Genomic DNA, 24,277 nt, shown 5'->3' on the forward strand with positions numbered 1-24,277 from the left:
ATAAGGGTTATTACAAGTACATTACGTTAGTGTGGAGATTTAATGAAGTGTTTACTTAAGGGGGTGGTTCATTAGGAATTTGTTAACGTTGGACTTGAAGACCTCCAGGTTGTAGTCAGGTGGGAAGCAGGCACACAGAACAGTTCCACAGGCGTGCAGTTCTAAGAAAGAAGCTTTGTTCATGGAATCTACGTTTTGATTTAGGCACAGATAAAGAGTGGGGGAAATTTTTCACAGTGGATTCAGTTAGACGGATGTTTTTCATGAAAGATTGGCGAGGGGAGACCAGAGATTGGAGTTAAGACGAGCACCTGCCATGGAAATAACGATAAAACAAGGATAGGCTCGCAACGTCTCTTCTGTGGGAGAGAGGTTGCAAGGTAGAGAAAAGGGCATCCCCCACTAAGCCACGAAGTCTATTTTGTAATCTGTCAAGGCAGGATAGGCTGTTTTTAGCAGCTCCTGCCCAGATATGGCAGCAATATTCCATCCTTGGACGTACTTGGCTTTTATATAGATAGAGAATTGCATCAGTAGTGAGATATCTTCTGGAGCGGTAGAAGGATCCCACCATCTTTCCAGCGACCTTGGCAACAGACTTGATGTACGTGTTCCATTTCAGATCAGGAGTAAAGGACAAACCTAGAAGCTTGTCAAAACATGGCTCTTCTCCTAGACAAGAGCCATTCATTTCAATTGATGCCAGATGGGGATCAGAGCATTGATGTATGATGATTTTCGTAACGTGTTTTGCGCCACAAGCTTAAAAGCTGCTCCTGCTACTATGAAATTTATTAAATAATAGCGTTGCCCAGGTGTTTTGGGCAAATGAAAACTCCGGGGGGGGGGGGTAAAATAAAAGAAAAAATTTTGGTAAGTAAGTATGAGGATTGAACCCGAAGCCTTGAGGCTAAGGTGGAAATTAAAGTGTGAAAAAAAAAACGTGCGATGTTAACCATTGGGCCACCGCGACATACAACAGAGACACGTTTGAATTTATTTATTTAACTATTAAAAACAGGTGTCTGCAGTAAAAGTTAACTCTACTGCTTCGATTTGACCTAATTAAGAAGGTCAAATAAAAGTTACAGTTAACTTTTGTTTACCTAAATTTTACTGTTTCCCCCCCCCAACAGATGTTGGGGAGGGGGAAACCAACTCCCAGTTGTCCAGATTGAGTAGCAATTGTCTGATATACAAGATTGATCAAAGCTGATTGCTCTTGGACGTTTTTCTCAGCGCGATGCCGAGAACACCTCCATTTGAATTAGTTTCGCTTTTTATATGAAAAAGCCAAATCGACAGGCGAGAAGCCAAAATAGCAATAATTTTGTAAAAATCAACGTAAATTAATCTATACGCTACATGCGTTCCCAAATCATTGATATTATTATATAGGGGGTATATAAACAGTTCTAAGCAATAGTAACCTCCCCCGGGGGGAGGGGGGCGTGTGCGAGAAAAGCCTTTGCAAGACATACACGAAATGGTCACACACATTTTGCCTTTTATATATATAGATATAGATGGATTCGTCAAAGGGATATAATTAATGTCTTTTTTTTTTTATTATTGAGTGTGTTAACCAAAATTAGTATTTTTGGTCCTCTGTAGTTAAAAAAAAACAAAAAAAAAAAACACACATTCACTTATAAGTTTTCCCCCTAAAACAAGAAATCACGTTCACCGATTTTTTTTTTTTTTTTTTTTTTTTTTTTTTTTAAAATTCTTTTAATGAAATACACGAGTTTTTGATTGATATATATTTTAATACTTTATCGACTGAATTTTTTTTTTAAATATCTAAAAAAAAAAAAAATTGCCGTCAGCGTCCGGTATTTACTTGACGATATAAGCATAACATGAGCTTTCATTAAAAAAAAAAAAATTTTTACACTATGGACTTTACAGGTAAATTTCCAAAAAAACTATTTTTTTTTTTTTTTTTTTTTTTTAATTAGAATATTTTCTTTCTTGATCTTTAATCTTCAATTTGTGATATATAAAACTTTGGTACATAAATTATTAAAATTTTAATAGACATTTCAAAATCGGGGGGGGGGGGTGAATTTGAAAAACGTTTGTCTAAAATATATTTGGTTTATTGGAAAGAGCATAAAATTTCACATTGACCCTGAAAATATCGTAAAAATTGAACCAATAGAAAAATTTTGATAGATTTTAAAAAGTTTAAAAATTGAAAAATATTTAACTCATAAAATTCAATTGATTTCATTACCTAAAAAGAATGGTTGCATGAAGGCGCGCTGACATTTTGTAAACATTTTGTAAACACTGTTTTTTAAAAAAATAAAAAATATTTCTATTTTTTAAACAATTTTAGTAGTTTATTTTGGAAGTATATTCCATACAGAAAATAAACAACCCACTTTAAAAAGAGAAATTACGAGTTTTTTTATATTTTATTCGCAGTTTTCTGTTAGGGGTGTCAAAAATTCTTCAAATTCTGATACACCTAGCATGTTACCTCCTCATGATCCAAATCATTTTGAGGTCACTTATTCATAAACATAAACAAGTACAAACATGTTTTTCAACTTGTTCTTCTGCTAACATCTTTATAGGGAGACGTGAAGTAGAAGAAACCAATAAATGGTTATTGAAATTGCAAAGAAACAAATTTTACGTATTTGCATTAAACAAAATCTGGTACTCTAAAGCCAATGTTTCATCAGCGTTTTCCGGCAGATAATGTAAACTGTCGGGATATGTCAATGTTTAGCCAATGAAATTCAAGTAAGCAGATGAAAAGAATCCAATCAGATTTAAAAAAATTTTTTTATTCACTTTCACCCCCAAACAAGACACAGTGCCACTTTGAAGCAGGGGCCTACTATCAGGGACTTAATTTGTAGGGGCGTTATGAAGGGAGATGAGTAGAAAGATGTTTGTTCACTTTACACTTGCACTTCTGCATATCAGTACAGTTGGGAAAGCAGAATCCCGGAAGGGAGTTCCAAAGACCTGCAGTTCTGCGGAAGAAACTATTGGAGTAAAAGGCTTTCTTACACCTAGGGATCTCTACTGTAAAGGGGTGAGACTTAGTGACTTGTCGGGTGTAGTTATGTCGAGGAGGTACAAGTGTTTGCAGTTCGTCAAAGCATTCACCATTAAAGTATTTGTAGAACAGACAGAGGGATGCAATATCTCGTCGATGGAACAGAGGCTGAAACAAAGATGACAGGTCAAGACCTATCAGGTTGGCGACTCTCTTTTGAACCCTGTACAGGAGCGAGAGACAAGCAGCAGATGCACCAGCCCAGATGTGACGACAGTACTCCATACATGGGCGAATGGTGGCCTTATAGATACTTTCAGGTGTAAGTAGTTTTCTAGCACGGTAGAGGGAGCCAACCTTCCTTGCAGCAGCCTTGGCAATGCTCTCAATGTATCTAATCCAGTTCATATTCCCTGTAAACTTTAGGCCAGGGAGTTTAAAAGAAGTATTTTCGGGCAATGTGTTCTTAGCCATTGCTATTGGTGGTAGAGAAGGTTTCTTGTAGTTATTGAAGGAAACCAGCTTAGTCTTAGCAGCATTGAATGTGACCATCCATTTTTGTCCCCATTCCACTACAGATTGGAGGTCATCCTCTAGTGTTTCTGCCATTTCGTTAGATATGTGTTCATTAGTTTTCCCCTCATATCTGTTATAGAGAAAGGTGTCATCGGCAAATATACCCATCTCCGAAACAATTTTATCAGGGAGGTCATTTATGAATATCAGGAATAATAGAGGTCCAAGGATAGACCCCTGAGGTATTCCCACATTTGTCATATTGTTTAGATGTATGACGTCGAGGACAACTTGGATTTTTCTCTTAAGAAGGATTTAATTACATTATGTATTCTTCCAGTGATTCCATATGATCTAATTTTCCTTAGAAGACCATCGTGCTATACCCTGTCAAAAGCCTTAGATATATCAAGGGCTACCACTCTACCCTTCCCTTTTTTATCCAGTGAATGGTATATACGTTCAGAAACTACAGTTAAGATACCTGCTGTTGAACGGGCTTGCCTGAATCCATATTGTTTGTCAGTCAGGAGTTTAGCAGCTGTTAGGTGCTGGACTAGGGCTTGATTAACTAAGGACTCTAATATTTTAGCGAAATGTGGGAGGAGGCTAATGGGGCAATAAATTTAGTGGGTCAGTTCTTTCACCAGAATTCTTGAAGAATAGAGAATTTGGCATTAAATAACCTTAAATGCTTGATGTAAAATGATCAAACCATTCTGAAACCTTACAAAATAAAGTATTTTAAAATACTTTGAAAAAATAATCACAACTAAATTCTTTTATTTAGTTTTGAAAATCACCAAGACCGATTGAAAACTTCAATTGGTTAATCAGAAACAAATCACCTTGAAAAGTTTATTAAAAAAAGAAACAAAATAAATTAATGATTAATACGTTTGAAAGAATCTTTTAAAGTTTTATTTGATAGGCAAAAAAAAATAATGGCAGATTTAGATTCAGGATCGCAAATTTAGGTTAAAATTCATTGGAATAATATGCATGAGAGAAATTGACTTTTGTAATTGTATTTGATCATATATTTTAATAACTTTGTCAACATGTATGGAAATTGCAAAATAGCATTCTATAAATATTATCTTCAAATTTATTCCCCCATCCTCAGTTTGAAAGTCGATCCGATATTAGCTTATATTCTTCCACTGCATTCATTTTATTTATTTTTATAAGAAATCCTACTCCATTTCAGCAAGCAGTTTCATTGCTTTAAAAGAACATTTTGTGAGATTTATGGTCTATCTAACATGAGTTTGGTTTTAGAGAATATTACTATATCACATTTTTGCTTTTGGAAGGTCATACAGTTCTGTAATCTAAACAGCGCAAATTTGGTTTATTAATTATTTTTTGGTTATATGTGCATATGCGGAAAACGTTTGTGGCAGGTGGTTTTTATATTCTTTTAATAATAGGTCAGTCAAAGCTAAAAGTCAATGGAGGATAACGGTTAATGAGAAATATAGATTGAAATTGAATGAATACGAATATTATGTGAAAATTAAAAATGAATGGAATTAACAAAATTTGGTTATTTGTGAGGACAGTTTATGACCTATGAACTGAACACCCGGCACTGCCCAGTCGTACAATACGCTTAAATATGATTTTAATTTATGCAGATTGTGTATGTATTATTATAAAATCAATCCTTTATTAGAGATTATATATTACAAGGAATAATTTGCTCGGTGGACTAATTTAAAAAAAAAAAAAAAAAAAAAAATCATGTCATTTATCAAATTCTGTCTGTTTACAATATCACGTCAGCTGATATTTGGGCTTGACAATGAATGCCCTGGAAAAGTCACTTCTAATTAATGTTTAGTTTTAAAATATGCAAACCAAGAAATGATTTATGGTGATTTTAAATGGTACCTTTTTGTCTTTTATCATAAATTGAACTCCTTAATAAGAAAAAAATAAAATGGTGAGGTATATCCAGGCTTGAACAGGGGATCTGTAGTTGAATGCTCTACCATTGAGCTATATCTCCAGATAACATTTTTATTTTTTTAAGAAATGATTTGCTGAGATTTTATCTTCTTTGATTGGTATAACGTAAAATATTCCTTTTTTTTTTTTTTTTTTTTTTTTTTTTTTATCTATAAGACTATTTTTAGGATCAGATTTTTTCAATATTTATTGGATGAATTTCTGTACAAAACATATCTAAGAACACTGCCAGGCATATGTTACCGTTGTATGAAATTTGAAAAAGATAGGCTCAGCCGTTTTGAAACCTGAACTCTAGGAAGGAACTCGCACGCACACACACAAACTTTTCTATAACAATAGATTTTTTTATTGGATTTGATAATTTTCAATCCAAATAGCAAATAACATTTGCTATTGAATTTGAAAATGATCATGTTAAAGTCTGGAGCTGTAGAATGATCCAATCTTAGCAACAGATGGAATATGTCTTCAATTTTATTCACAGAATGAACGTCTGTCTTATCAAAACAAGTGGCTTCCTCAATCCAGTCCGCGGATGCTGAAATGATAACCTGTTCTCATCTTCCTCATTAGTATGGGGTTACTAACATCTCCTGATCGTCTGAGAAATGGTTCAAAGATCCCCTTTTCTGCCTTGGTTTACTTGGAACAATTCTTCAGTGCTGAAACCAACATCAAAGAACGTAGGATAGAATGCAATAACTCGCAAAATTTTCTTTCTGGGCAATAAAATGGAGTAGCCGTTTTTGTACATGAAAAAAAAGGAACATATTACTGCTAAAGAAAAATAGACAATATTTGATAGTTTCAACTTTGTGAATAAGCAAAATTTTGTAAACTGGCTTGGAGTACAGCTTATATACTCACTATACCTACTCCTAGCAACACTGAGTCATAGAGTATAAAATTTGTTTATGAATAACTAATATATATAATCATGAAATACATTATTCACATGCTTCAAGGAAGATCTTAAGTGATGCACTACCCTCATTGCTGATTTGTGTTTTGCATCATATCGGTCCGTGAAAGCTATCAGCTATGTTTGTTTAGATTGCAAAAAAAGTGTTCTGACAATCTTAGGCTGTTCTTTTTAACATGTCAGCAGACATCAGCTAATGAGCGTAAGCAAATGTGTAATCACGAAGAACACAAAAAAAATTAAAGTCATCTTTTGCATATTGTTTTTCCAGAGCTTTGATCTTTTTAGTCAAATCCATTTGAAGGCAATTAAGGATCTTTGGATTCTGCATACTGCAACCTTTTTCTTGTTCTTGTTTGAATTTTGTGGGGCTGCTGAAGGGAAACTATAACCTGTTACTGTTACCATAGTCACAATCCTTGAGCACTTTTTGGCCATCTTCTCAGATGATTACTTATGTTCTCCAACATTTTCATGATGCGGTAGTCCTTGGAAAATCATTGAGTCTATTGACGATAACATATGGAGCAACACTTTATGCTTAAAGAGGCATGCTTTAAAATGCCTTCGTAGTCCAGATTTATCTATTTTGGTCAGCTACTCAAGGTCTTTAATAATTATTGCAATTGCATCCTTAAAGCTGCTGGTGAAGGTTTTGCCCACTCTTCAGACTTTTCACTTGGGTTCGGGATTGTTGCCCCTGTGATCAAAAAATGTTTCCTCAGTACTAGCGACCTCTATTTTTTTTAATTAATTTTAATTGGTCCCTCCGACAAAGGAGGGATTAGACCTAGTAATTCACTCCTGTCCGTTTGTTCACACTTTTCTCAGTAACCACGTCTTGGAATTTTTTAAACTTTTGTGCCAACATTAGGTATATGTGAAAGTAAATTTTTCCCAGAACAGATTTTCCGGTATAACTTTGGTTGCTGTCCTAGGGGGAATTATAAGGGTAAAATTTCCCCCAAATCGTTCATCTATTTGTATTTTTCTCAATAACCACGTCTTTAAATTTTTTTAAAAAAATTTTGTATAAACATTAGTCATTGTTAAAGTAGATGTTTTTTAAATAAAATTCTTGTGGAGGGGAATCTCGCATGCTCGGCTTAATTTTAAATTCATTCTGGTCCATGTTATGTTTTTCAAACCGATTTAAAATATATCAATTTTCCATGACTGATGTCACAATTAAGTTGTACATTTTAGCTCTTATCTGGGCGGCTGAAAATACTCTTGATGTGGATCATTTTTTCTCTGCTGTTTTAACCAGTATGTTCATGACTGGCAAGAGGAGGGTAGTAGACCATGTACAACCAGTAATGATACCCTTTCCCAGCTTCTACCATTCTAACACTACTGTTCAAGAAATCTTTAAAGTTATTACTTTAAATACTGTTGAATATACATAATGTCTCTTTAAGACTTCTTTCACCAGTTTGTGTGGTATGAATCCGTTGCCCTTTGCGAGGCCCAACCATAATACTATCAGGTCTACTTGCTTACTTTTGCCTCTCTCAAGATTGGTGTTAGGACCCCTGGTGCTCCAGCTAGCCTGGAATACAAGTGAACCCCACTTTGTGGATTGATGTAACGATGTACCAATTCTTGAAGGAAATTCAAAAAGCACCTTGATAATAATATAAAGATCTTGCTATCGGTAGTAAGCAAAAAAAAAAAAAAAAAAAACTAATCCAGAATTGGTCCAGTATCTTTGATGGTTCTCCCTTCAGGATCCGTACACCCACTGTGAGTTTCCTCTGTTTCACAATCCTGTCTCTCCAATAACTTTTAATATTTTTCATAGCCTTTGGAGAACTCTTGTGCACTATTTGTTTATGATGTAAGTTATATATATATATATATATATATATATATATATGAAAAAAGGAAGAAAAAATTATCAACTTTTCTTTGTGATGAATATATAAATAATTGTTTTTTATTTTCCATCACGGAATAGTGTTTCCATAATTTCCACTTTGCATAAAAACTAAATACTTTCAATTATCAGTCTCATAAAAATGTAAACAATTAGTTCTATTTAAATGCAATATAATTTCTCCCACTATAAGTGATATATGTGGTAAGTCGATTGGTAAAGCACTGAACTTTAGCTACCGGGCATCTAGATTTCAAATCTCACTATGTTTAGCCATGCGCAGATGAGTGGTACAGATGATGAAACATGTCTGGATAACTGGGGACATATTTTTGCAAGTATCTATGACAGTAGACATGTGCTACACTGCTTTCTCCCAAAAAAGGAGGTAATGCCTGAGACGATTTTTATAACAGAACCACACTACTCTTCTCTGAATAGAGTATTGAAAAATAGGACATTAATCTGAAATAGTAAGCTCAATTGAGCATTAAAAGATAATAGTATAGGTCCAGCTTATGAGATGATTCCGATTCTTTTAAGTCTCTAAATATTTAGTTATAGTGTTGTATTTTTTATTTTATTATTACCTTAAAAACCCAAGTAATAAGTTTATATATTTTTGTAAATGTAAAAATACATTTGTGCAAAGTGATCTATAGATTTTAGTTTTACCGCAAGCAAATATTTATTTTATCATTAGTCAGCGATTGAAAATTTTATTATAAATAAAAAAAAAACAAATTTAAAGTTAAAGAATCCTTTTTGGCATTGGAAAAAGGACACTCATATATTTTTTGTAAATTCACCCTTGTCTGCACAAACATTAAACATGATATGAGTAAAAAAGTAACAGAATGGATTTTCTGGGAAAACAATGGCTGTTTTGGATTAAAATGGCTAAAATTGACACTTTTGTGCTTATTAAAACAAAATTGATGCTTTGGATTTTTATAAAACTTTCTGAGAAGTTGTAACTGATTTCTATATAATTTTGTTTATTTATACTTCGTGATAACTCTTGAGTGTGCCCCAGGGGTTCTTTTAGGGCTAATAAAAACACTCCATTTTTTGGGACTATTTTACCATATTTGTCCAAAATTTTCTGTGTGTGTCTATTTAGCAGTTTTGCATGGTGCTGAACTCAAATTTAAATATGGTAAGACCTTGGGGACATTTGGGGCTAAATGGGGGTGGGGCAAATGGACTTTTTTTTTTTTTTTTTTTTTTGCATGGTGCAGAACTCAAATTTACATATGTTAAGGCCTAAAATTATACCGTTTATTCATTTTCACCAGGATTTGCCCCCTTCCTCATTTAGCCCAAAAGGGCTAAATGGGGGGGGGGGATACTGAACTATGCTTTGTTTACTGTGCATGGGGGAACCATGCATGCTTCACTTGTTTTTTTCAGATATCAATTCTGATAACCCAAAACGTTTCAAGTTTCCAATTAATTGTCCCAACACTACATATATTTATTTTTCTTGCTGTGTCTTGGTCTTACTGGATTCTAGGAGAAGAATTCGTCTAGTCTGGAGTATCCAGCTTCATGTTGTTACTTGAGGTACCATTACAGAAGATCCACGATTCCTCTTAAAAGCCAGCGTGGGTTAGCCATACCGAGATCTTATTTGGGCTGCAAATATTATGTGAACTTGAACATTTAGTCAGGTTTTATTTGTAGGGAAATGTATCCTCATGCCAGGTTGCCCTGACAAACCTTTTTACAGAGAAACCTTAGCCACTCGAGGATAGTATCTAGTAGTAGCATTCAAGTTCTCTCATCTGTGTGTCTTCCGATAAGTGTTTTTAGTTTGTTTATAGAAACGTTATTCTCACAGTTATGGTAATGTTACTCCCCCCCCCGTCGCCAGAAACAAGAGATACATGTACCTACCACTTTAGTCATTGTCAGTGTGGGTAGTCTGGTCTGTTGCTGCCTATAATCAAGTGTTAATTACTTTACTTTCGAAAGACATAATTCAAAGTCGGTTCTTGTGATTGTTTGATTCACGAATCGTGTTGCGTTTGTAAGTGCATGACATTCATTTACGATTTTTCTCATTGGCTGTTTTATGTGACTGTCGTCTGGCATATCATGCGGCAAACTTACCAGGCATAACATCGTATCTCAACTCTTTCATTGTAATGCAATTCCAATTTATGCTGCCACTAACGAAAAAAGCATTTCTGAAGGGTGTATGTGTGTGCCGTACTTTTAACTTTCCTATGGCAAGTAACCTATATTTAAAATATTTATTATAGTGGGGGATGCCTCTTTTCTCTTCCCTGCAACCTCTTTCCCACAGAAGAGACGTTGCTAGCCTGTCTCTGCTCTGTCGTTATTTTTCATGGCAAATGTTCATGTGAGCTCAGTCTGGTTCCCCTTGCCAAACTTTCACAAAAAAAACACTCATTTAACTAAAACCACTATCAATAATTTCTCTCCCTCTTTATCTGTGCCCAAACTTAAATGTGGATTCCATGAACAAAGCTTCTTTTAGAACTGCCCACTTGTGGAACTCTGATGGCGTGCTTTCCAGCTGACTACAATATGATCATCTTAAAGTCCAACATAAACAAGTTCTTATTGAACTAACCCCCCTTAAATAATCAAATTATACCAAATTTCCATTAATAACGATTATGCTAGTGTCCCAATGATTACCATAAACTAATCTTTATCCTCTGGCCTTGGTAAGTTGTGGCTCCTTTCTTAAAAAAAAAAAAAAAAAAATCACTTTTCTATGAATAAATGCAAAATTCTGTGACCATTCTGGAGCATTCCATACGTTGGTGAGGTATTTTTACAAGTTTAAAACAGATCTTTTCCATATCGTTCTTCTAAAATGTTCTCAAGTTGCCTTTTTTTAAATTCACTAATTGTGACGATCAGGCTTTAGTATGGTGCATTTCAATTCCTGATGTGAACCTGGAATCATAAAAATTGATTAGTTAACTCATAAGATGTATAGCAATAACATGCGAAATTTTCAAGAGTCTACAACAATTTTAAAGGCCTGTAACAAAAATGTCTGGAAACTTATTTAAGGTGGCTCGTATATAAAGAAAAAGTAGGAGACGAGTTAAGAGAAGGACGGGAATAGTTTTATCGAGAGACCACAAGAGTTTTAGTAAGAAAGATTGGGAGAGATAGAAAGAAAGGTGCTATAGTAAGGAGAGAGGAAAGCCTGAATGAAAACGAGAGAGTCTTCGATAGATAGAGAATGATAGAATAAGGGGTACAGTGATTAGAATGAAAAGATAAATCGAGAGGGAATGAAAAAGTCTGAAAATGAACTGCATGTGACTATTTATAAACCTATGTAAAGATCAAAACGCTTTCAAATTGCTCTACACTCTTTGCATCTATAACATCACTTTAATACTATTCTTGCTACTCTTATCAGTAGCCATTGTACATTTTTTTTTTTACAAGAGTCACCACTTATCAAGGCCCAGAGGCCACTCGAGGGTAAGGGTTAATGAATGTACAGAAGTCAACAGAAAAATATCGCACTAATCGCGTTAGTGGTGGAAATTTTGTAAATTGGATTACTTAAAAGGATGAAAAGGAACTAGTTTACATTGGACTTTGCTATGCAGTTTTCCAAACCTGCTTTAATAAATAACTTGTTATTTTAGCTTGGTATGAGTAATAGTTTTATGTATATTAGGAAATGATTGGACAAAAAGATGTTTCTAAATTTTTGAGCTGAGGATTGATAATTTGTATTTGCACCACTGTTCTTATCTTTAGTGTTAAGATGAGAACAGTTGTTTGAATAATCCAAATACAAAAACGTAAATGGCTAAAATTTATTACTTTTTGTTCCAATTAAATTTAATTTTCTATGGAGGTCATTAAAGGTAACCTTTTTAAATTTAGAAAAATGTAATTAAAGTTTGTGTGAGGCCGTTATACAAATCTGTATTTATGAAAAACCTATTTTATCAAAACACTGTTTGTTATATATATATATATATATACTAGCAGGGGGTTACCCGGCGTTGCCTAGGTGATCGGCCCCCTTCCCACTCCGGCCTCCCCCCTTCAGGGAGAGATAATCCCCAACCCCACCTTCAGGGAGGAGGGTGCCTGGAGGCTTCTCCCCTCCCCCCCAAAGAAAAAAGTCACTTCCTCCTGGCCTCTTCGCCCCCCCCACCCTTGGGGGGGGGACACCGGCTCCCTCCTTTGGGGGGGAGAAACTGCCAAGCTCCCTCCTTTCGGGTGAGAAAATGCCAGGCTTCCCCCTTTGGTGGGGGGATGGTGGCATGGCCTTCGTTATAAAGATGGCCGGCCAGCTGAAAAAATGACGTCATCGCCGAGGTCCCAACAAGCAAGATATGTGGAACTCTTAGACTGTCAATAATCAACAGTAATTTTTACAGACAGCGTTACAAAACTTTAAAATTGGATTGAAATAAAGAACACGATGATTTATACTGAAACTCATCTAATATTAATAATAAAAAAAATAATAAAAAAAACACAAGTTGTTTGTTTAAGTATTATAAGCAATTGAATATTTCGTTGTATTATAGATTTTAAAGATTAGAATGCGTTCTTTAATTACTTATAAATTACATTTTAAAAAAGTGAAGGAACACGATTTGATTTGTAGTAAACTTGAAGTTTATTTAATATAATTAAATGAAAATTATGCATGTAAGATTATGAATATTTAAAACAGAACACAAGCAAAACATTTGATATGAGTTAAGACAATAAACAAATATTAAAATTAAACTATTTTTTTAATCAAAATGAATGTTTTTTTAATCGAAATGAACAATATTTTTTTAAAATCAAAATGAATATTTTTTAATGGGTTTGTATTACTGTACACATAGATTCGAAAAAGTTGTTAAAAAAAACAAATATATAACAAATGTTATCAAAGGCAAGATAAGTTACTTTTCTACCAAACTGGATATATTTTTCGTATTTTTATTCAATGTAACATGTTTATTCAGCTCGAAAACCATACAGTGTTTACCGATGTATTGGAAAATTCAAGATGGCGTCTGACTCCCTCTTTAACACGGTAAGTTTGGGAAAAGGTGTTATAAATAAAAAATTGGATAAAATACTGTTAAAATCTCGCTCAATATATGTTACCGTGACATAGCTTGACATATATTCGGCGGGTTTTTAATAGTATTTTTTCTAGTTTTTTATTTATAACACCTTTTCCCATACTTACCGTGTTAAAGAGGGAGTGAGGCGCCATCTTGAATTTTCCAATACATCGGTAAACACTGTATGGTTTTCGAGCTGAATAAACATGTTACATTGAATAAAAACACGAAAAATATATCCAGTATGGTAGAAAAGTAACTTATCTTGCCTTTGATAACATTTATTTGTTATATATTTGTTTGTTGACAACTTTTTCGAATCTATGTGTACAGTAATACAAACTTGAAATGAACTTAAGACCACGAGTGAACGCGCGTTTTTTTTTTTTTTTAGTTTAGTTTCACATATATATAGATATAAAAATAAGTATTTTTAAATTTTATCTTTCTAGCTTTAAAAAAAAGTTTTAAAATTTTGTCAGCCGGCATAATTTATTTTTAAATATTGAAAAATTTCAGGAAAATTAATTTTTGCTAGATTTTTAAAACGTGTGTCAACAGCTTAAAAAAATCGTCTCTTCAAAAGAACGTGTTTTAAAGAGGACGGTAGTGAACGTGTGTGTGCGCGTGTGCTGGGTAGGACAGCGCTTGTTTTCGTGTTGTGTGTGTGCGGCTAGCGCCAGAATGGCGGACGTGGTGTCGGAGGTGGGATTGTGATGGCTGCTGTAAGTTTCGTAATTTTGTAATTTGTAAATGGCAAGTTAGGAAAAAGATAAACCCTTCCAAGATGGACAGTAAATAAGGCCATAATATTTTATGGTAAATTTAAGAGCGTAGGAACCATAGTTTTTTAGATGTGATTATTGGATTAACCAATCAGAAATCGTCTGTGGCACACACATCTCTGTTTTTATATATATATATATATATATATATATATATATATATACTAGCAAAAGTACCCGTCGTTGACTGGGTTCAAAAACAGCCTACAGAAAATGGACTCTGATTTATGAAAGTATGATAAGTTATGAAAAGGAAGGGTTGTAAAGAGATAGCTTCGAATTTGGGGGTATCAAAACCAAAGCAAAATATGATGAAAGTAAAAACAGAATAGATAAACTCCATAATTTATTATACCATACCTGTTCACACTGAAACACTTATCACAATATTCTGTGGATCTATATTAAAAAAAAACTTGTTAAACTTTGTGACATATTTCTATTCTATGCAGGCAAGGTGCGAACGAACACCCCCATAATTTTATTATACCATATTTCTTCAAACTGAAACATAATTATCAAAGTATACTTACGCAGATAGATATGAAAAGTCTTTATTAAAGTTTGTGCCTATTTCCATTCTATGGAGGCCAGGCGCGAATGCAGACCCCACAATTTTATTATACCATCCCTATTTAAGTTAAAACATACTTATCAAAGTAGTATGTACATCTATATCAAAAACACTTGTAAACGTTTTTTTTTTTTAATTTTCAAATTTTCATACTCTGTAGACCAGGCGCGTATGCAGACCCCACAATTTTAATTAATCATCATTATGCCAGATCAAACATACCCATTTCTGTGTCTCGATACATTTATCATTATATGTGATCAGTTTTCTATAATAGTCAACCATACAGGACCTATTCGTAACCAGACATACACACAGATTTCAGCTTTATATTATAGACGATATATATATATAATTTTTTTTTTTTTCTTAATTAAAAATTATGTATATAAATGATTACGTTTGGAAGGCTAAAATTAATGTATTTTTTATCATCTAAACAAATTTGTTTATTCAAAAAAAAGCGTTTTTAATCTTCCAAATTATGTACGTAATTAGTTTTAAATATATGCAAAGCTTCAAACGCAGGTAATATTTTAATACATATATTTATTTTGTTTAAGAAGGGGATCATAATTTCTTCAACATTCGGTGGCGTTTATATGTTCGGTGGATTCACTATTTTCTTCAGTGAACATCTAGAAATGTATATTAATTTTTTTTTTTGTCTCAGTGTATCTGAGGCATGGTTGAGTATCTATAAAATAAGAAATGAAGACCCCTCCCATTACCTTTTTATTAGAAAGAAAAAAAAATGAAAAATCAAATATTAAAGACGACTATATTGTAGTCGGCTGGAAAGCAGGCAAACAGAAGAGTTCCACAAGTGTGCAGTTCTAAGAAAGAAGCTTTTTTCATGGAATCTGTTTAGGTTTAGGTACAGATAGTAGAGAATATTGTTGATAGTGTTTTTAGCTAGACGAGTGTTTGGCGAGGAGGGGCATATATTGGAGCTAAGATGAGGACTTGCCATGAAAATAATGGTAAAGCAGAGACAGGCTCACCATGTCTTTTCTGTGAGAAAGAGATTGCAGGGAAGAGAAAAGGGCATCCCCCACTAGGCTACAAAGTCTATTTTGAACTCTGTCAAGGCAAGAATAAGTTTTTTTTTCTAACAACTCCAGCCCAGAGGTAGCAACAATACTCCATCCTGGTTCTTATATAGGTAGACAATTGCATCAGCTGGTAAATATCTACTGGATTGATAGGATCCCATCATTTTTCCAGCAACCTTGGCAACAGATTTGATGTATGTGTTCCACTTCAGATCAGGAGTAAAGGTCAAACCCAGAAGCTTGTCAAAATATGAAGCCTCCCCAAGACAAGAGCCATTCATTTCAGTTGATGCCAGATGGGGATCAGAACGTTGATGTAAAGATAGAAGCTTAGTTTTAGATGCATTAAAAGTAACCAGTCAATTTCTCCCCATTGTACCACGTGCTCAAGATCAGAGGAGAGAGAATCAGAACTTGGTCGTTTATGGCCTTTGATGAGCTGCCATAGATAGTGTCATCAGCATAAATGTCTATGAATGATCTAAGATGTGATTTGGAAGATCATTGATGTAGATCAGGAAGAGAGTTGAACCCAGGATGGACCCTTAAGGGATTCCAGCATTAATACTATAATCTTCTGATTTCTGCTCATCAACCACTACTCTTCTGAACCTATCAGAGAAATAATTTAATAATTGGAAAGCTATACCATAGCTGGAGATTTTATGATGTGTCTGCAAAGTCTGGACACATAGTATCATTAGATATCAGCGTTGCAATTTTTCTGATCGGTTATAAAAATAGAATACTCACTGGAGGGGGGGGGGACTGGTTTTACTCTCCTTTCAGCCTTATTACAGTGGGGAAAACAAAGATGTGACACAGTAAATCATTTAGTATTTACTTAACCTATGTGCCCAGACTTTAGACACCCTTTATATATATATAATTCTTGCCATCATTTTAAGTATAAATCCAGAACCAGTGGATGGATGTTTGTAAATTTGTTTTTGTCGATATATAAAATCCTATTAGATCATAATTTTTTGTTTAAAAATTTCATTTCAGATTAAGAACAAAATAAGAATTTGAGCAATACTTTTAGATTTTCAAACGATTGTATCAGCTGTGGAATCTGGTTGTAACTTTTGTTTTTGTCTCCATAGGTGGTTAGTCCACAGTGTTGCTCCAAACAGTGAAACTCATATTCCTTGTGGGAGCAGCAGTGATCCAGAGTAAGTATTGGAGAAAAAACAAAAACTTTTTATTCTTGTGGTTGCCTTGTTTTTGGTTGTTAAAATTTGTCCATTAAAAAAAAAAAATTAAACTTAGAAATGCATTTTTTTTTTTTTTTTTTTTTTTTTTTTTTTTTTTTTGTAATGGCTGGAACAAATTGAGAGAAATAAAAGTAAAGTTTTCTCTGAAAAAAATTCTTTTAAATTGTTGTTCTTGTCTTTCTTCCCCCTTTGGCTGTCGTACTTTCTGGCTTATTTTAAGTGATTTTTGTCTTCATCACCGACCTTCCAGTAATTTCAAACTGAACTTTTGATTTAATAAACCAATTTAAGGATTAGTACAAGGAAACATTAGGTTTAACTACTTTACTAGAAGTGAATTAAAACTTTCAGAATAATTGTTATTTCTAATTATGGCGAATATTTTTAAAAATTATTCCTCAATGTATACTTAGGTATATTTTTGGAATATTTTGTCAGAACAAGAATGATAATTATGGAAAGTAGAAAGTGAACCTTGTGTTTACTTTTGGTATCCTTGTAACTCTCACTACCCATACTTTGTCCTTTTAGTTCTTGTATTCCATGAGCAATGTTTATAACAAAGGGGGGGGGGGGAATTGCTGTTTTCTTGACTTAAGGCGATATTTCCCAGGATGGATTAGGATGGCTCCTTGCGAACACCACACAGCATCCTGAATGACTGCAGACTACACATGACATTCCGTAGCAGTCAAGATAGTGATGGACAGCCAGTCCCAGAATCAGCAGCAAATATAAACCTGTGGACTGGAGCTAGCTTCGACGTCTGCTTCAATGCTCTGTAACCATGTCTACGGTTGGCCTCCTAGACATCTTTGCCAACCTTGGAGTGGTTCTATTGCTTCATGGTGGAACTCTCTTGGCTTATGGCATGCAGTGTGGTCAAACCAACAGTCTCCTTTTTTAAAAGGGATGATCCTCTATGAAGCCATTTTCTACTTTAGAATCTATCTATATAGTTAGTTTTTTATTTTGAAGTGGCATTTTTCTGTCTTTTTTTTTTTTTTTTTTTTGTTACGTCAAGTGGCTTCATGCTTTGTCTTTAGCAATTTCTATAAAAACAGGTGAAGCATGCATGATCCTCCACGAGTGCACAGTGAACGAGGCATAAAAAAATGACTGTTCAGCATTTGACCCACCCCCATTTAGGCCCAAAAGTCCCTAGGGGACATCATTTTCTGGTGAAAATGAACAAACGATGCAGTTTTAGGCCTTAACATATGTAAATTTGAATTCTTCACCATGCAAAACTGCTAAATAGACATACACAGAAAATTTTGGACAAATATGGTAAAATAATCGCAAAAGTGGAGTGTTTTTATTAGCCCTAAAAGAGCCCATGGGGCACACCCAAGAGTTAACGCAAAGTATAAACAAACAAAATTATATAGAAATCAGTTACAACTTTTCAGAAAGTTTTATGAAAATCCAAGGGATCAATTTTTTTTAATAAGCACAAGTGTCAATTTTAGCCATTTTAACCTGAAAGGAAGGGCAACTGGAGTTTTTCTGGAAAATTTGTTCTGTTACTTTTTTACTCATATCATGTTTAATGTTTGTGCAAAATTTCAAAAAATTCCAAGGCATAGTTATTGAGAAAAGTGCAGACAGATGAACGGACGAGGGTGAATTTACAGGTCCTCCCTCCCTTTGTCAGGGGACCAAAAATGTTAAATTAGATGAATTCAAAAATAATAGTAAGAAAGGAGAATTAAGAGGGCATTTTATTTTTTTAACTATTGGATGAAATATTTAGCAAGTTGATATATTGATAGTGTGCATTAATAGTGTAACTATTCTGCAAAGATTTGCATTTATTTTTTAAGTTTGATTCATCATAATGTCTGTTTTATATGTTGGCAATTTTCTGCTTGAATTTAAAAATTGACTTCCTTGTAATCTTTGCTGGAAAATAGTTAAGGACATGCTCAAACAGTTATAAAGAAATAAACTCGGGTAGTTTGTGTTTATTCAACATCACCTGCCTTTTCTTTCAAATTAATCCACCTTAGGTAGAACTTATTCTAGAATATATCTAATACAATACCTCCTTTGTTCACTCCAGGGTGTCTAGTAAACCACAAATACTACAGGGTGGGCCAAAATAAGGGTCCTATCTTTAAATTTGAATAACTTCCACAAAATAAAAGTTAAACTCACCAAACTTTATGTGTGTGTAGACTGACCCTTCCGAGATTTTTTTGAAATAAACAAAACAAATTTTGGCCGAAAAACACTTCTTAAAACTTACATGAATTTATGAATTTTTAAAAATAGGACCCTTATTTTGGCCCACCCTGTATAACAAAAAAAGCATCTAAAAATACTGGTGAGTACAATGACCTGAAAGTGTTACTATAATGACCAGACCTAGATCCATAATTTCAAGCAGGTCATTATCTCTGTCATGTCAACAACTGTGGGCATAAGTTACAAATGTTTTAGTAGTGTTCTGAGGGTCTCTTAAATTTCACATGTTAAAAAAAAATGGTGTTGCGCAGGAGCCATAATATATAGTACTCAATATTCTGCATAGAGCAGTAAGTAATCCAGTAGTAAAACAAAAATAGAAATTTCTCTTTTCGTTGGTGTTAGTAGTGCTTTGGAGGCACAAATATTACGCTATTTAACATCTATTTTGTTTCTGAATGACATGACAATGCTAGATAAATGGTCAAACAAAATGGCAACGTTTGTAATAAGGAAGGTTGAGAAAATTTTTAATGTTTTTATCCCAAACAAGGCATATGCTAGAGATACATAAGGGGCTACTGTAATTAGGGGTCATATAGAATGCATTCTAAGTAGGGAGTTGTGCAACAAGATGTTTTTTTACATTACATTCAAATTTCTACATCTTGGTACAATCGGTAGAGTAAGGAGGAAATTCCAAAAGTAATCAGTTTGAGGAAAGAATCTATTAAAGTAGACATTTTTCTGGCTTTAAAGGGGACCTCTACATTAAAAGGGTTGAGATTTAGCTGTTAATTGGGTTGGTAGTTTGAAACCTATTAGGTTAGAAGCTCTAATACTTTCCTGGCCTTCAAGCTAGGAGCATATTGTAGTATATGTTAAAGACTTGGTAAGAGTAGAAAAAAAAATCCTTTTTGATTAAGACAATTTTTATACTTATCCTATACAGACTACCCTTTTTATGGAGAACTGAATATCCCCTGCATTAAAAAATAATAGCCTTGTATTTAAATTTATCCTCATGGGGAGATCAGTAAAAAAAAAAAAAAAGTGGGGATGGGGGGAGGGTATTAGAATACAAATGCTAAAATTTAAATTATTTAAAAAAAAAAAAAAATTTTTTTTTTCATGGAGTGATTGTATTGGCAATTTTCCAAACATGAATTTTTATCCATTTTCCAGTTTTGTAACCATCAAAATTTATCCATTTTAGTTTTTCTTTGCGATACCAATGTATTGAAATGTTGTTCAAGAACAGATTATTTTTAGATGGAAGCAAAGCTGTTTCTTTAAAATAAAAATCTTAATAACTTACTTTATTACTGTAAGATTATAAGAAAAACTGTCTTGTATTTTTGTTTTACCTTCTCAACATATGTGATTTGCATCTGTCGTTTGGCTTATTGTATTTGTGGATGTAGTTAACTCCCCAAGATGTAGATAAAACTATTTTTACAACAGGATTATCAGTCTAATCTTTATTTCAGTACAAAAAAAGAAAAAATCTGAAATCATTTATCACTTGTTTAAAAACGTTCTTTCCTTGATTGCTCTTTCAGATGTTGTAATCGTTTTATTTTTTGGTCATATTTGATTGTTTATGGAATTGTTTCATTGTATGAATTCTAATTGTTTAAATGTGATCAGTTGGATGTGGGAGGTGTGCAAAGTTTGAATCCAGTTGGTTCTATGGCGTTAGGTTCGTTTATGGATGTTGGAGACCAATGCTAACAAAAAATATTGAGCCAGTCGAAAATGTTGTACAATCGTGATTCATACAAATTTACTCAAATAATAATGCAGATTCCTTTGGTTCTCCATGTACAAGAATAACTTAATTCCAAAATAATTCAAAAGAATATCTATTTTTTTAATGAACAGATATTCAATAATAACAAAGAATTGAAAAGATTGTGATATAAAAGAGAAAATTAAATTTATTAAAAAATGCAGGTAGGAGTACTTTATATATTTACTAGCATTTCAGCCCGGTGTTGTCCGGGTATTTGGAGGTGTATGTTGAGCAAAAAAAAAAAAAAAAAAAAAAAAAAAGCGGTCAATTTTTTTAAAACTTTGACCCCTATTATGACCCTTAACATTTATTATTTGGGGCTTAAATCAAGTTATTAAGTTAGATCCATGTCCAAGGAACCTATATCTAAAATTTCAAGTGTTTAGACCCGAAATTGTTGGAGGAGTTTGGTAGAGTTCTCAAAGGTAAAATCGTTGAACTTTGACCCCCATAACAGCCAAATTTCTGGCGAAAAACCGATCACAAAGATTTTCCCAAATCTCAGTACCCATCTGTAGACTTAACATTGACAGTTATTGTAGTGGGAAATATATGTGCACACACACGTTCACTTTTATAGATATATAGATTTCTTTATTTTTTGTATTTGTTTTTCATTTCTTTGAGCTAGGCTATATATATATATATATATATATACATATATATACTTAGAAGAGGTAACTAAAGCGAGACAAATGTGTTTGGTTTCCTCTGATAAAATTAAACATATCGTTTGAGCGAAGGGGGCATTAATATTTGTTTGTGTTATAGAAATTGGTATGTTAGCAGAATATTGAAATAAGTTTAAATAAGAGTTAAATTTTTCAAGGAATCTGCAGACCTCTTAGATTTTTCCTCGACTGCATCTGGGTTGGGGTCTCTTGAGGCAATTATTGGTTAGGTTCATAAATAATTGAAATGTGTTAGAATGTAACAAAATTATTTTTTTTTTTTTTTCATTTTTAATATTTCTTTTTATAAAATAAGAATATAATCAATGTCTTGCTGAGAATGTATTTGAAAAGGTTTAAATTTTATTGGTATTTTTAAGATTCAAAATAATTAAAAAAAAAAAATTTGTATTCATTAAAGCCGTTTTACAGCTAAGACACATGGCGTGAACAAATGTTTTAAGAACAAACACTGCTAGCAGTTCCTTATTATTCATATTCTAAATGTTATTTCTAACTTTGCTTTCAAAGCAAACAATATAAACATGACTATATGTAAGATTATTCCCCACATGGACAATGAATACGACTAGTTCATAATAAAACTCTCTAGAGAAACAAATATTATAAACAGCTTTAGTATTTTATTTTTCTTTCTCACCCCTGCAACCAGATTCCACAACTTCAATATCTAAGATTTTAATTTTATACTGTTCCAGAATTTTTTTTTTTTGTACATAACTGGTCTATTTACTTTTGTGAATTTTTGAAACTTCATGGAATAAGACTGTATTGTGTTCCATTTTTCAAACATTTGATGATGCAACAGATAATGTCAATTTTTTTTTTTTTTTTATACATCATCAGTTAACTTTCTTTGCTATATAATGCGAGTGTTTTAGAAGACTGATAGCAATGTCAGATAACCAGGATGGTGAAATTGCGTATAAAAGACAACCGAAAACATCTAAATTATAAATTATTTTTCAAATACTCTTCCACATATAAATTGGTAAATATGGAATTACTGTTAAATATAACCAGAATGCTGTGTCTTTGATAATTTCAAGAGTGAAACCTCTCTTATATGGTTAATTTCTGCCAGTGAATTGCTAAGAAATATGAAGCCTGTTGTATTTTTCAAATCATTTAGCCTGTCATCTCCCATTAATAAATAAAAGTTTTAAGTTGATGAAAATGTCACTTTGGAAGTGACTATTTGCAACAAAATAAAAAAAGAAAATTAGTTTAAAATAAGTTTATTCTTGAATATGAAAAAGTTGGGAACTTCTAGCAATCAATGTACTTGATGATTTTTTTCTTTTAATCAGGTCACGTCGTGTCACTCAGTTTTTCTTTGCTTAGTTTTTTATTTCTTTTTTAATCAAAAAGATTTCTGTATTTATAATTAGTTTGCCGTTTTGTTGTCTTGAAAAAAGGCAACATTTTTTTTGTCTGTAAAACCTATTTCTTTGTTTAAAACTGTTTTACTTTTTCTTAACCCATTTCACAAAAAGCCGATCAATTTTCTGTTTCTATGAATTTGTACAATTGAAACGAAAGGTTTTCTTTGTATTTTTTTATTTTACATAACAAATGAATTTTCTTTCAAATTTAAATATTTGCAATTTTTTGTTAAAAATTTAACGTCTTATTTTGTTTGAAGAAAAATACAATAGCTTTTTTTGTCAATAGACTTTTTTTTTTTTTTTTTTTTTTAATAATTTTTTCAAAATCTGCAACCTATATAGAATTTTGAACATCACTATTTAATCCAGAGGTATATTGTTTTTGTTTTATCAACTATGGCAGGGTAGAAATACTGTTATTCTAAATTATTGTTGTTTGCATTATAGTGACCTTTAACCTCCAGAAGACTAACTTAAACTTGTTCAGCACCTTTATCCATTGCACCATAATAAAATCAAGTAAAAATTACTCTGTAATAATAAATATACAAACAAAATGTTATTTTCTTAATTTATTTGTTTAAAGTTTTATTTTTTAGAATTAAGAATAAAAAATTTTATATTTAAAAAAAAATATAATAGTAATTGTTGATCCCCCCCCCCTCTAAATTTAAATATCTAAACTTTTTAATGAATGTTTGGAAACCTGATAGTTATCACATTCCATTCTGAGGACTATTGTTAGAGTATGTGAGGATAGAGAAATAGCATTGCTATGAAAAAAAAAAAAAAAATAGAAAAGTGAAGATGAGGATGAAAGCAGTAATAAGTTGGATACTTAATCACACTGTTTCGAAATGTTCCGAATCTGAAACTCGAGAAAATCTTGTTTGGAAACAGAAATATGGAAAATTTAGAATGCAACAGTTTCATCCAAATGGATTGGAAAATCTTTAATTACAAAATTTTCATCGTCAACAAGCTCAAGTACCTGTTTCCATCAGGTTTCCTTTTTTGCACTTGGCTAGAAAACAATTCTTTTAATTTAAATTATAAAAACATTTGAATTATATTGCTATTCATATATTTTCAGTGTTTCGAGCAACTTTCTTCAGGTGTATCTTTTTGAACTTGGGAATCTTCCGCTCAAACTTAAAAATGTATATACAATTTCAAATTTCCTC

At 32.8% G+C, this 24,277-nt stretch overlaps 1 protein-coding gene across 4 annotated transcripts in view; it reads left to right on the forward strand.

Annotated features, from left to right (window-relative positions):
• Nucleotides 1-24,277, forward strand: part of LOC145277581 (BTB/POZ domain-containing protein KCTD21-like) — a 75,508-nt gene that overhangs the window by 25,227 nt on the left and 26,004 nt on the right. For 3 of the 4 annotated variants that reach the window (XM_080129084.1, XM_080129085.1, XM_080129088.1), the window contains exon 2: nucleotides 16,918-16,986. The exons of the other annotated variant lie outside the window; for it this stretch is intronic. In XM_080129084.1, coding sequence (XP_079985210.1) covers nucleotides 16,918-16,986 — 69 coding nt within the window. The remainder of the gene's footprint in view (nucleotides 1-16,917; nucleotides 16,987-24,277) is intronic. 4 annotated transcript variants of the gene reach the window in all.

This window comes from Euprymna scolopes, chromosome 6 (genome assembly GCF_053919585.1).
Source record: "Euprymna scolopes isolate OS-2025 chromosome 6, ASM5391958v1, whole genome shotgun sequence".
NCBI lineage: Eukaryota > Metazoa > Mollusca > Cephalopoda > Sepiida > Sepiolidae > Euprymna > Euprymna scolopes.